At 40.5% G+C, this 14,153-nt stretch overlaps 1 protein-coding gene across 3 annotated transcripts in view; it reads right to left on the bottom strand.

Moving 5' to 3' along the window:
- Positions 1-15: 15 nt before the first annotated feature.
- Positions 16-14,153, bottom strand: part of AkhR (Adipokinetic hormone receptor) — a 149,329-nt gene continuing 135,191 nt past the window's right edge. For all 3 annotated transcript variants that reach the window (XM_072301477.1, XM_019060977.2, XM_019060978.2), the window contains one exon: positions 16-7,565. In XM_072301477.1, the coding sequence (XP_072157578.1) occupies positions 7,328-7,565 (238 nt within the window). In that variant the 3' untranslated portion in view covers positions 16-7,327. The remainder of the gene's footprint in view (positions 7,566-14,153) is intronic.

The raw sequence follows: 14,153 nt of genomic DNA, 5'->3' as shown, positions 1-14,153 counted from the left end.
TTGAAAAAGTATCAATTTCTTTTTTAAAAACTTATTTTCATATATTTTATCAGGCATAAACTTAACTCCAAATAAATAAACCAATAAAGGTTTTCTGAGACATGATTTTTAACAGTTTTTGTGAGAGCTTTTGAAAGCGCGCTTAAAAGGTCTTTACCTACTTATTCAATAGGTTAAAGTGGGCAAGTATTCATAGCTTGATGGGGTTTTTTTTTTTTTTTTTTGTCACTGAGAGCCCAACTGATTGTAATATGGGATCAATATTTTTGTCTTAGGAGTATACAGTCCGTGAAGAAAATCTGAAAAAGTTTTAATTAAGTATTACAGCGAAACAGCATTTATTTACACTTTATGTACAGTTTAAAAAAATATTTTCTCTACTCAGTTTATTTAGTATACAGAACAAGTGGTACTTATTTTAAAACAATTAGACTACCAATACAAGCATATTTACATTACTTGAACGTTCACAAATTAATGCTCATCCTTCCCAATTTGAGGAGGAAAACCAAGGAATTTTTTGTTTTGTTCATACATTTCTAAAGATTCCGCCGAGGTTTCTAAATAAATCAAGGTAGTTGTAAAGAGCAGAAAAACGATCCCCCACACTCTCTAAAATGAAAAAATATTTTCAGAACTCAGGTACCTATACAAAAAAGTAAAGGAATTCTTTCAGAATCATATTCGGAAATATTTCGGTCAATAACAAGTCATACTAGAGTTTAGGGTATGATGTTACCTCTCTTATGGATGATTTTACAAATTATGAGCCTCAAATAGGGGTTTTTTGTAAGATTTAGATTCAAGGCACTCTTATTTTTTTCTGATTTTTCCACCTCACACACTTTTCCCCATGAAATTTCAAGATGCAATTATTGAGGAACCTAATTGTGCCATTTTACTCACAACCTGAGAGGGATGAGTAAATAAATGGGGAGCATCTCAGAGATCGCCGGTACAATTTCCTCAAATTCAAGTTTCTTCATATGTTTTTGATATTTTTGAGAAGCAAAGAAATAAAAGCCTCCAAAAACGATCGCATTTGATGCCTTTAAATCGAACTCAAATGTGACAAAATTTGTCTGATAGTTAGCCAGAAAAATCTATTGCGCAGTCACCTCAATCCCTAAAAACAGATGCAATTTTTCCACTTATTAAATTGCTCTCTGAAATCGATCTTTCGATGTAATCGCTTTGAATTTGCTATGCTTAGTCTCAGACCACCAACCCAATTAATTAGCATGTTTCAACGGAAAAATCGGGATAAATTGCAATTCTATCGGCAATAAAATTGCCAGGATCATCAGCATCTGAGCAATCATCCTCGATCTTATCGGGATAAAATCGCGATTTTATCGCCCGGCAATTTATGACGATATTTTCAAATAAAAATCGCGATAAATGGCGATTTAATGTCGACTTTATCGACGTGCTTCTCGGCGGTAGTGTGCCCCAATAGCAGGTTGCAATGAGCCATCACATGGTCATAACCCCTGCGTTGGAGTGTAACGTATGTTGCCTACCGACTAATTGAAGGGGGTTCCTCTCAATTGATCGAACTAAGTTGCAGTTTTTCTTTACATCGCATATTGCCTGTCTTTCTGCTACTTCTAGACATTTTATTTGATCATATCATTTAAAATCGGCATTATTGATCAAATAGGGAGGAACAAATTAAACACTTCATGGCCGAAAATTTGAATTTTTTTTAGTACATATAAATTAAAAAATAAATAAATAAATTTATGGAAAAACAAATGTGGCGAGAATTATCCGGAGATTGGTCGAACTTGATCGTAACGCAAAAATGCACATTGACATGTGCCTACAAACCTAACGGGATACTTCACGCATTGCGCAATGCTTGAAGTATCCACTTAGGTTTGTAGGCGCCAATGCGCTGGCCGGTCGCTCGCCGCGCGCCGCAGCGTACACCAACTCAGGTATGAGGCTACAGGTAGCAAGATCCATCCACATAGGTCAGTCATTCCCGAAACCGAAATGAGAATCTTCTGCGCATGACGTCAGCATTGCTGCCGCGAAAACCAGAAAAGTCGGAAACAATGCTTTTCTTATGGGAGAGAGCAAATTTTTCTTAATGAATCATTAAAATGTCTTACTTTTAAATCGTTTGAAACTTTCTGAGTGTCGAAAAGGACGTTTAGACATTTGCGTCCAGGGTTTCAATTCAGCTGAATTTGCGTTTTTATATTTTTAAATGATTTTTGAAGTCAGCGATTGTAACAAGCCATCTAGTGGTATAGATTCGCGTGTAAAAATGGCTGATGCAGAGTAAACTATAAAAATGAAAGAACATAAATTCGGAAAAATCGAGACCCTGAGTGATAATGTCTTATCGTTCCTTTCAACACTCAGAAAGTTTCAAAGGACTTAAAAGTAAGAAATTTAAATGATTCATCATGAAAAATTTGTTCTCTCCCATAAGAAAAGCATTGTATCCGTGCTTTTTCGCTTTCGCGGCAGTAGGTACCCTGGTAAAAATTGGCGATACTAGCTGCGTTTCAAAATACCATGGGAGTTCCTATAGCCGACTGAAGAAGGCGATAGAAAATCATATAGCTGGCTGAAGAGAGTGGAAAAAATCATACGACCGGGCTACACGAAGCCATAAAAAATTATACAGCTGGGCTATAGTTCCTATCGCCGGGCTTTATACCTACTTTATCGCCTGGCTGTTGCTTTTCCGCCATCGGCTATAAAAGGCTATAAGAAATTGTGTAGAAATTCGTGTGCTTTGGAAATCCTTAAGCTTGTACGGAATCACCTTAATATATTTACGAAACGTACATTATATTTTCCTTTACTACATCTTTTTTTCATCAATTAAAATGAGAATAAACCATGCAGAGTGTGCAAACATTTCAAAGTCATGAGTTGAAAACGCTAACTCCACGAGATTAAATATTAGAGCCTAACACAAAGCGGAGCGGCGGCGCACTGGCGCCTACAAACCTAACAGGGATACTTCACGCATTGCGCAATGCGTGAAGTATCCCAGTTAGGTTTGTAGGCGCCAATGCGCGTTCAGCGCTGGCTGCCCGCCCGCCGCGCCGCAGCGTACCGCGGCGCTTGAAGCAACTATTTCACACCAGAGGTATTGCACAGTATCATACAAAATTGAAGGCGCTCCAACATATTAGGAATGGCAGGCGTCCTTCAAAAGTACGGAGCTTTCCTCGCAAAATAAATCAAGATACCACGGCCCAAAAAGAGAGCGGTAGTCCAAAAACTCACTAAGTCCTAGCATCCGTAATTAGTAACGTTTAGCATACACTTTATCGCCAGGCTGTTGCTTAATCGCCATCGGCTATAAAAGGCTATAAGAAATTGTGTTGCCGGCTATAGAAGCTATGGAAATCTTACAGCCGGCTGTAGGTCTATGGTATTTTGGAACACAGATTCTACTGCCAATTTTTACCAGGGTAATGCTGACGTCACGAGCCAATGGATGGGGCTTGATAGGGCTTACCTCGAGCGGGGGAAATCTGCGCAATGACCTATATGGATGGATGGATCTTGACAGGTAGGCGCGCAGATACCTACTGCTGCTCTACGTTGCTCATGACCCGACTTTGCAACGACTCTCAATAGACCAACGACATGGAGTACATAGAGTCGTAATGTAAATGGGAGAGCTGGCGCCATGTTCTGCTCGACGAATTCCGAGCCCGGTGTGCGCCGAGTTCGGGTCGCTTTTTCGATACATTCTCGATCCAAAATGGCGGTGTGGAATACGTGGTAATTCCTATCTCCTTTGTTGTTGTTGTTGTTGTTGTTGTCATCGGATGGCCGGGTACCCGTGTATCGCAAACAATCGATTATGTATCGAAAAAGTGACCCGGCGTCACACCCGGAGTCTCGGAATTCGGGACATGGAAAATGCTTAAAAGTGGCGCCAGCTCTCCCAATTACATTACGACTTTATGTACTCTATGACCAACGATCACTTGCCACGACGGAGGGAAATGTATCCTCTAGTTGCAGTGACGATTGAAAACAATTTTAATAACTCTCGGAAGTTATAAAATGCACCCCAAATTTGAGACCTTTCTGAGTATTTTTAATAAGTGAATTTACATTTAAAAAAGTGTTAAAGAGCTTTTTAAAAAATCCAATGTAGTTTTTAGCACTAGAAGTGTTCACAATTTTTTTATTTATAAATAATTTAAACATGAGTAGTACCTAACTTTCTCAATACTCTTTTTAAAAGTAAATTATTTCATCAGACTTAAATTTTACTTTTAAAAAAAACCAAGAAGGGTCTCCTGACGTATACTTTTTAGGGGCGGCTCATGAAATACCTAACACCAAGAGAGGGAGGGAGGAGGTTGAGGAGAGCATTAAACGCCATTCTGTTTTTATGTGTAACAGGATAAGGACCAACGACACGAAAGTAAGCGTTTAACGGGAAGGCAGAGAGTACAAAAATCCGAAATTAAGCAATACGTATTTTATGTACCGTCCCTACGTTCATACTGTTAAACATTTTGGAGTGAAATTCTGTGCCGGGTTCAAGAAGCGCCCAAAAAACCCGAGTGATATGAATGCGGAGCGGACTTTATCTCTCAAGTACCACGGAGTGACATTCACACTATTACGGAGCAAAATCCACATGTTTTTCGGAGTTATGTACATTCGCTTTTATATGGTGTTAATTTCACTTCGCACTCATGACACTTGGGATTCTTGGTAGTAGCGCTGTTTCACCCAAACTTTGAGGGAGGATGGGGGGGGGGGTAACTTGAAATGACTCCTAACATGATAGGTACTATGATTGAATAAAAATTAGACTGCATTTTGCAATTTGGAACTACAAATTATGGCTCAGTTTAGAAAGTAACGTACATACCGCAAGTTTTCCTATGCACATAAGTGTTTTTACGGATGAGCCAGAAATCACAGCTCCTATAATTGCAAAATGTAGACCAATCAATATTTTAAAAAAAATAAATAAATATAAAATCAAGTTTTCAGCAATGTGATACATTTGGATAGTTTATTATCTAGGCCTCCTGAAACGCAGGGAGGAGAGGGGATTGTTTTGACACCCCCCCCCCCCCTCCAGATAACACCATCGGTTATTGGGCGGTATGGACTCCGGTGCCAAATTCCATTCCTTGATTTTTAACAGAGTACCATTCTTTTAAGAGCGCCGAAATAAAATTCCGGCTTGGAAGCCGTGCCTACGGGCTACATAAACATACCGTTCGCGTTCCGGGCTTAGAGGCTGAAGTTTCCGGGCGTAGCATCCGGAGCAATTGAAGTTACGGCCCCAGCACCCGGAACTTCTAGCCTCTGAGCCCGGAACGGACGGTATGTCTATGATAGGCCGTAACTTTTTTTCAGTAGGTGTTCGATTAAAGTACCTTTAGGCTTTATAGGGAGAGTATGGACAACTCGATTTATGCATAGAGGACATACATAGAGTCGTAATGTAAATGAGAGAGCTGTGGCGCCATGCTCTGGTCGACGAGTTCCGAGCCCAGTGTGCGCCGAGCTTGGGTCACTTTTTCGATATATGTTCGATCCAAAATGACGGTGTGGAATACGTGGTAATTCCTATCTCCTTTGTTGTTGTTGTTGTTGTCATCGGATGGCCGGGTACCCGTGTATCGCAAACAATCGATTATGTATCGAAAAAGTGACCCGGCGTCACACCCGGAGTCTCGGAATTCGAGATCTGGAAAATGCTTTAAAGAGGCGCCAGCTCTCCCCCTTACATTACGACTCTGTGCACTCTATGGATTTGTGTAGCTCTTGGGGACCAAAAGGGCGTCAACGTGTAAAACGAAAATCACTAGAAAAACGCCGCTGCCAACCTATGCATTTGAAAGATAGATCAATATAAATAACAGCGCATTGGAAACAAACGTCTTCAAGGATTAAGACTTTGAAACTGAGAACATTTATGCGAAATTAAAGTTTAATACGTGCTTTTATGATTTATGAAACGACGGGCAGTAAGAATTTTGGAGTGGAAATGAGTAGGTATCATTGAATACTTTGAGTTCATAGGTTGACCGCCCTTTTGGGCCCCCAGAGCTACTTTGGTGGTAAGGAAGAACACCGTATGAGTCTTCAGACGTTGCCAAGTTTCCTTCGATAAAAACCAAATGTATCAGAGTAATTGTGAATATTTTCCCTCGAAGTTTTCATACAATTTTCTACGGAATTTAATCTAAAATATCTGGAATTTTCAAGGAAACATATGCTTAAATGTTTTCAAAAATACATGTTTTATCAAGGGAAATTTGGCAACTCTCGAATGTTCATACGGCGTTTCTCCTTCCCAAGTAGCAAAATAGAATTTTTTTCTTGAAAAAAAATATTAAGAAAATTTCTAGAGAAAACAAAGAAAATGAGAGCTATCCAGAAAATAGAAAGGGAAAACATTGCGCGAGTCAAAAGTCTGACCAAAGAAAATAGATCTATTTCATAGGTCTACCTTCTGTCAACTTCCCACTTGGAAAAAAGATAGAAAATTTATTGAAAGTAGAATTATTTTCTAACCAATTTCTCAATGTTTTCTTTTAAGTAAATGCAAGGAAAAAATGTATTTTCTTTCTATTTTCTTGTGTCTATTTTCTAGATCTACTTTATACCTATTTTTTTTCAAGAAAATTGTTCTCTCTAGAAAGTAGACATTTTCTTGATGAGCGCCACCTAGAAAGTAGATGACAATACCACTTGGGTTGGCACGGCAGTACACGACCTGATCAAATCTAGCCTCTAAATTTTCGAGTTGTCCAAGTCTCCCTATAAGGTGAGTGCTCTATGTTGGATCATTGGTTTTGGATAGAGTACCTATATTGAGAGAGTATGGCCACTGGGCCCCATGGAGAGGCTTAGGACCCAAAAATGGCGGTGCTTTGTTTTAGTTTTTGTGGATGGGAAGGGGGGTCATTGCCAACTTTTGACGGTTATCACCAACCGCATTTGCTGCCAACCTTACTACATCTAAGATCATTTTTCTCAAAAATCGCACATGATTAGTCTTAAAAATATGTAAAACAGTCGCAATAGTGCATTTGAGTAAATTTCTCGTTACGATAAGCAAAAAAAAATACATTTTGAGTCATTTTGCATTATATTAATTCATGGCGACCGCCATTTTTGGGTCCTGAGGGCTCCATTCAGCCTAAGATGGCTGAGCCAATCGGAGGTGGTAACACCAGTGGCCATACTCTCTCAATATAGGTACTCTAATCATGGGCAGGAGGGTGGAGGATCAGAGCATGTGGTCGCTGGTCTCGGCGGAGGTGGCGACGTGTCTGTGGTCGGCGCGCGACTCGAGGGTGATGGTGAATCATTCAACGTTGCGGACGGAGATGCCGATGTTGGGGAGGCGGATGTCGGGGGCGCAGGCCGTCGTGAGGGAGGAGTTGGTCCGGGTCCGAACCTGCCGGCTCCGGTGGTGCCGCGTCCGGATGTTGAACGCCCCGTAGACGATCGGGTTCATGCACGAGTTGGTGCACGCGAACAGGAACAGCCCTTTCTGGATCTTCTGGTCCACCTTCTTCGCCGAGGACTCGTCGATCCAGTACCTGAAACCACAAACGGGAAATTCAGAGGCCATGGTGCAAATTATGGACTACATTTTGCAATGCTGCCGTGCACTGAAAAAAAATTCTCGGCGTTTTTACCAAGGTCCGTTGGTACCTTTACCATCTCACTTTTTTTACCAATTATTGGTAATTTTACCAAGACAGACTGGTAAGCTTACCTGAAAACCGGTATTTTTACTGTTTTTTTTCAGGTAAGAATACCACTTTTATTGGTAATCAATTCCCGGTAACTTTGCCATTTTATCTCGGTAATTCTACGACAGTCGATAAAAAATATTGTCGTTTTAACCAAGGTCCAGTAAAATTACCGAGAAAGTTCAATAATTTTACCGAGATTTCTCGGTAAAATTACCAATTCCATAAATGGTAATTTTACCAAGAAAAAACTGGGATCAAATAGAACCCTGAATTCTTGGTAATTTTACCCTTTTCTTAGTAAATACATCGAGATTTTTTTTTCAGTGTGGTGCAAATTATGGACTACATTTTGCGATGCTGCCGTGATGGCGACGAGAGCAGTAAGCAGGGTGACATGAAACGTAAGAAAGAAATGAGAGATTGGAAATTTCAGTGAAATATTTTATGAAATTTCACGAGGCTGTAAAATATTTCAGGAAATTTCACGAGGCTGTGAAATATTTCATATTTTTCAGGGCTAGAGTATGCACTTACGCAACCCGCACTCAAACACACAAAAATAGAAGAAAGTCACAATTTTTACCTTTTGCTTTAATACCGGCGCGGCGTTAAACATATTTTAGCGCCTGCGAGACTTTAGGAATGCTTCTCGCAATGCGCCAAAGAGTGCGGTCGGCGTAAGGCCCACATTAGCGCCTACAGGACTGCCTGAATACTTCTCGCATTGCGCCAAACGCAGTGCAGTCGGTCAGTTGCCGTGAACCGCATATTAGCGCATATTAAAAGACTGTAGGAGTGCTGTAGGACTGCGTGTCATCATTCTTGAATTTCTACTCCAGTTTTCACTATATAATTAATGGGAAAATATGTATCTTCATCGTAACCTCGAGTTAGGTAACCAGAAACTCGGATGATACTTTTTTTTTTTTTTGTTACATTTATAGAAAATAGGACGAACGAAAATATCGAGTCGACATTTTCGATACTTTTATTTGAGATCAATTAGGTAAATTCACGAAAACTTTTCAAAAACGTTTATTAAAAATAAAACGTAAAAGTGGTGCATAACGTTGCAATCAGAGATAAATATACGCTTTCTTTCGGGTATACACCCATCGGGTTTTGAATCCATTCATCTCTTAAAAAATGTGAACATGGTTGTTCTACGATTTTTTACGTGTAGTTTTTTTCAGTTGTTGGTGGCTGCGCAGTGGCCACAGGCCCCCAGTTCGCTTTTTAAATATCTATGAAAGCTTCTGTGCCATTCGTGCTGCGAGGGCTGTATCCATCGAAGAGAGACATGCCAATAAGTGATGAGGGAATGAACAGTCTTCCGCGATGGTGTTATCTACCACAAACTACCAAGGTTGCCAGATTAACGCTTCCTCGTTGAATATTGAATATTTGCGCAAACATGTGAGTTTTAAGTACCAGAAAAATCCGCGCAATCCTATGCAACTCCGAAAAGGTAAAAAAGGGGCATTCGCGCAATCCTATCGCAGCCACGTAGAGAGAGGCAGCCTGCCGCACCTAAAATCGATCATTTTCTATATCGATGGACAAAGTGCAAAACCACGTATCACTTTAGCGATGTGTAAAAATCCCTGCACCTATTTTATTTTTTTGAAGGAGAACATCATTCCTTGAGGTTTTTTTTAGATTTTTACTTCAAACGGGGAAGTAAAATCAAGAGAGTTTTTGAGAACTCACGTTGAGTAGTTCTCCATTTAAAAAATAAAGTAGAACCGGAAGTTTACAACGTCGCTAATCTATATACGTGGTTTGGAAGTTTCATCATGCATCGATATGTGCCGTAAGTTTCCATAAGGTGGTGGATACTTTCATCGGTGAGCCTGAAATTGTAATTTCTAATTGCAGAATGTAGTCTAACTGGAGTAATGCATTTTGCAATTTTGAACTGCAATATCGCGCTCAGTTTATAAACGACGTATGTACAATTAGTGTCACTATACAGACATGTATTTTTATGTCTGAGCCAGAAATTTCAGTTCCCTTTATTGCAAAATAACGACCAATTGTTGAAATATTTTACAGCCTCGTGAAATCTCATAAAATATTTCACTGAAATTTCCAATCTCTCATTTCTTTCTTACGTTTCATGTCACCCTGCTTACTGCTCTCATCGCTATCACGGCAGCATTGCAAAATGTAGGTAGTCCATAATTTGCACCACACTGAAAAAAAAATCTCGATGTATTTACTAAGAAAAGGGTAAAATTACCAAGAATTCAGGGTTCTATTTGATCCCAGTTTTTCTTGGTAAAATTACCATTTATGGAATTGGTAATTTTACCGAGAAGTCTCGGTAAAATTATTGAATTTTCTCGGTAATTTTACTGCCATGGACCTTGGTAAAAACGTCAATATTTTTTATCGACTGTGGTAGAATTACCGAGATTAAATGGCAAAGTTACCGGGAACTGATTACGAATAAAAGTGGTATTCTTACCTGAAAAAAATAGTACAAATACCGGTTTTTAGGTAAGCTTACCAGTCTGTCTTGGTAAAATTATCAATAATTGGTAAAAAAAAGTGAGATGGTAAAGGTACCAATGGGCCTTGGTAAAAACGCCGAGAATTTTTTTTCGGTGAGGGTCGCTTTGCCAAAGAGGTCATACCTGATTCTGGGTCGATTTTTAGCGTCGATTCCGAAAATGATTTCAGTATATCCGGACTTTTCTAGGAAAATCGAAATTTTCCCCAAAGATCTAGCTTTGATAGAGGAAATCGAATTTTCTCGGGAATCTGGGCTCGATAGAGAAAAACCAAGATATTTTCCGGACTCTGCTGCATAATCAGTCCATCCGCGTTCTGCAGTGTGTTGCGTTCACAATGAAGCGTAACCAGTTCGGCACCTTCCGGCCGGATAATCACAAGCGCCATGCGACGTTTCAAAATTTCCGCCGCCATTTTATTTTTATACAGAGAAATTTGTCAACGAAACTGTTCAAAAATTTCACCGAATTTTCTTCGCGGTGCCGATAAAATCCGGTGAAACTCTCAAACAGATTCAACCAACGGGCCTGTTGCATGCAAGAGATACAGCCGTGCAAATAGACTTTTTAGAGGTTATATGACACGAAAATTACGATGGTCACATTAATAAAGTCTGAGATACACTCCTTACTGCGCAATTTGCGTTATTAGGAACGCGCTTTTTCAAATTTCCCGCGTCTGGGGGCAGTTTTCTAACGGAAACAATTAACGGCAATTCGCGGCTATTTCCGGTCAACTAAAACTGACAACATAGGTAACCTAAAAATCGGAGCTCGTGATATCGTGAAATGAAATGTAGAAGGATTGCGTTGGATATTTAAAAGTTGATCGATTTGGTTACCGCATAAACGTTATATGGACCACTATAAGAGATCACGTTGGGTTTGTAAACAAACTGAAGGAAAAAATAACAACAACAACAACGACTCGGCATCTTCCAGAAATCACCGAGCCCGCCATTTGCTCGTTTCCGGTGATTCGAAAACTGCCCCCAGACGCGGGAAATTTGAAAAAGCGCGTTCCTAACAACGCAAATTGCGCAGTAAGGAGTGTATTTCAGACTTTTTTAATGTGACCATCGTAATTTTCGTGTCATTTTACCTCTAAAAAGTCTATTTGCGCGGCTGTATTTCTTGCATGCAACAGGCCCATTCTTCGGTAAAAAAATAAAATGGCGGCAGAAATTTTGAAACGTCGCATGGCGCTCGTGATACTTTGGCCGGAAGGTGACGAATTAGGTTTATTTGAGAGAAAAGTCAGTGAATTTCTCGACGGGCTCAAGATTTTTCGTGAAGCTCCAGTGAACGGATTTTGTGGTTTACTAACAAAGTAAATCGAAACGCGTGGGGGCCGGTGGCATTTTTACAGGACATTGTTGCCAGACTGTGATGAAAATTCAGCACATTTCCCTATTTAACTCAATGTTAAATATCCATATTTTTACACACAATCTGATAACTTTGACAAGACTCCGCGGATCGGGCACGGATCCATTAGGTACCCATGCAGCTATATATTCTTTTGGCTCGTCGCACGGTGGATCGAGTCAATTAGCGAGGTCGGACATGAAATTTATTGCTAAAACTGCAAATTTTGATGTTTATTTCGTCACATTTTAAGTTGCAAGGGGTGTCTCCAGAGGAAAATTTGACGAGGAAACCAATGGAGCCACTTTTGAAACCTCAAAGTTTAGTACACGGAGAAAAAAACCTCGTGCGTGGGACCCAAAGTTTAGGTCATATGGATCTCTGAAGTTTTCGGATTGAGCATCTGAACACTTCAGGTCTAGCTGTCGAGGTTCGGATCAAACATCTGAAACTTTAGTTCTTACATCTGAGCTACTCCAGATGTGAGAACCAAAGTTTTTCGGATGTGAGAACCAAAGTTTTTCGGATGTGAAAACCGAAGTACTTCAGATGTAAGAACTGAAGTTTCAGATGCGTGATCCAAACCTCAGCAGCTGGACCTAAAGTGTTCATGCAGATGCTCAATCCGAAAACTTCAAAGATCCATATGACCTAAACTTCGGGTCCCACGCACGAAGTTTTTTTCTCCGTGTATGAACCGAGTTATGAGTTTACAATTTTTGTCCGACGACCGCTCCTATGGACTCGATCCACTGTGCATCGCGTGCAGCTATTTTCACCTCCGTTACCGATCCAAAATATCGGTGCAGAATCATGGCTCTCTTATCGAATAAAAGCAAAGGTAAAAGTGCATTCAGATAGCTGTCTGCACATCCCCACTTCCGCGCGCGGAGGCGGACAGCGGCTCGATCGTCGAATCGTCATCGAATGATGATCGATATATAGCATTCCTAAGATAGGGAGCTATCGATCGAGGTCATTCGATATCGAATGATGATCGATATATAGCATTGTTAAGATAGGGAGCTATCAATCGAGGTCATTCGATAGTTATCGAATGACGATCGATATATAGCATTGTTAAGATAGGGAGCTATCGATCGAGGTCATTCGATATCGATTCGACAATCGATCCGCAGGATTATTTCCCAATGCACGCGTCGCCTCGAGTAAAATGAGATTGTGCATTTCAGATGTAAGCCCGATCGGGCGCTGTGAGGCGAGCGCGTTCGCATTCTTCCATTCCGAATCATATTTTCCGGCGACAAATAAGGGGTTCTGATGTGGGGGCTTTGATCTCAACTTTTGCCCCCAACCGCCTCCCCCCCCCCTCGCTGGAGCCGTCGAGCGTTCGCACACCCACCCACGCAATTGGCTGCTTAAAAGTTGAAAGTTAAATTTCGCCTCCGATTGCGAATGACGCGAACCCCACTCACGACAGGGTTGCCGGACGTCCTAACCTAGAAATTTCATGATCAACTTTTTTTGTCGGTAAGTTGGGATTTTTTAGCCAACGTGCGTTAAAAATCAGCATAAAGCTGAAAATCTCAATTCAGAGGGAAAAAGCTCATATGAGCACAATGGATCACTAGACAAGGTACGAGTTAAAGGATTCTGATACATGTTTCTTAACCAAAATTTCACGTAGAACACGACTCGCACAACGAAAGTTACTGAAACCAACTCCTAACGAAGATATTAACCTTTTTATTTCAAATTGGGTACGAGGAATTTGAACTGCCCGCTCACAAGAAACTCAAAGCTCTACGTGAGTCAAATCGCGCTCTACAACGGTTTCGGCAATCCTCTCTATCGATCAATGTTCATTTCCCACCATGTGTTGTTCAAACTATAAGCAATTTGCTACTGCTGAGCCAAAGCGTCAAGATTGAGGTTGCCAGATTTTTATATCGCAGAGACTGCAATGATAAACGTTTAGCGCGCGAGGTGAATCACGTAGAGCATTGAGTTTTCATGAGCGGGTGGTTTGAATTCACGCATCAAGAATCATTAAATATCTTCGTAAGGAGTTGATTGCGGTAATTATTGTTGTGCGCATCGTGTTTTACGTGAAATTGTAGTTATGAAACATGTATCAGAATGCTGAAATTCGTACCTTGTCTAGTGGTCCATTATCCCTCAAAGAGATACGCTATTCGGTGCAACACTAGGTAACGAATTTTGTAAAACAGAGTCAGTTTGTGTAAAATTTTTTTAGTGATTAAGGGCCGTGCATGAAACACGTGGTGCTGTACGGAAAGGGAGGGTCTAAACCTACGTCACGCAGGGAGGGGGAGTCCATGCGAGAAATCGCATTCTATAACGGTCGAAATGAACGGTCAATTTTTAGGTTGGGATTTTTTTAGCCTCAACTTGTTAAATATCCGAAACATGTTTTGCGAAAATTGCCGGGTGAGGCTTAGCTAACTCATGGATCAAGAGGTTTACGTTTTTTTTTCCTGAAACAAGGTGAAACCAGTATTCATGTGCCATTAATCTTGCGAGGGTGGATATAATCCTGATGCAACTATACATGCTCTATGGA

This window comes from Bemisia tabaci, chromosome 6 (assembly GCF_918797505.1).
Source record: "Bemisia tabaci chromosome 6, PGI_BMITA_v3".
Taxonomy (NCBI): domain Eukaryota; kingdom Metazoa; phylum Arthropoda; class Insecta; order Hemiptera; family Aleyrodidae; genus Bemisia; species Bemisia tabaci.
This window is presented reverse-complemented; position numbering and strand designations above follow the sequence as displayed.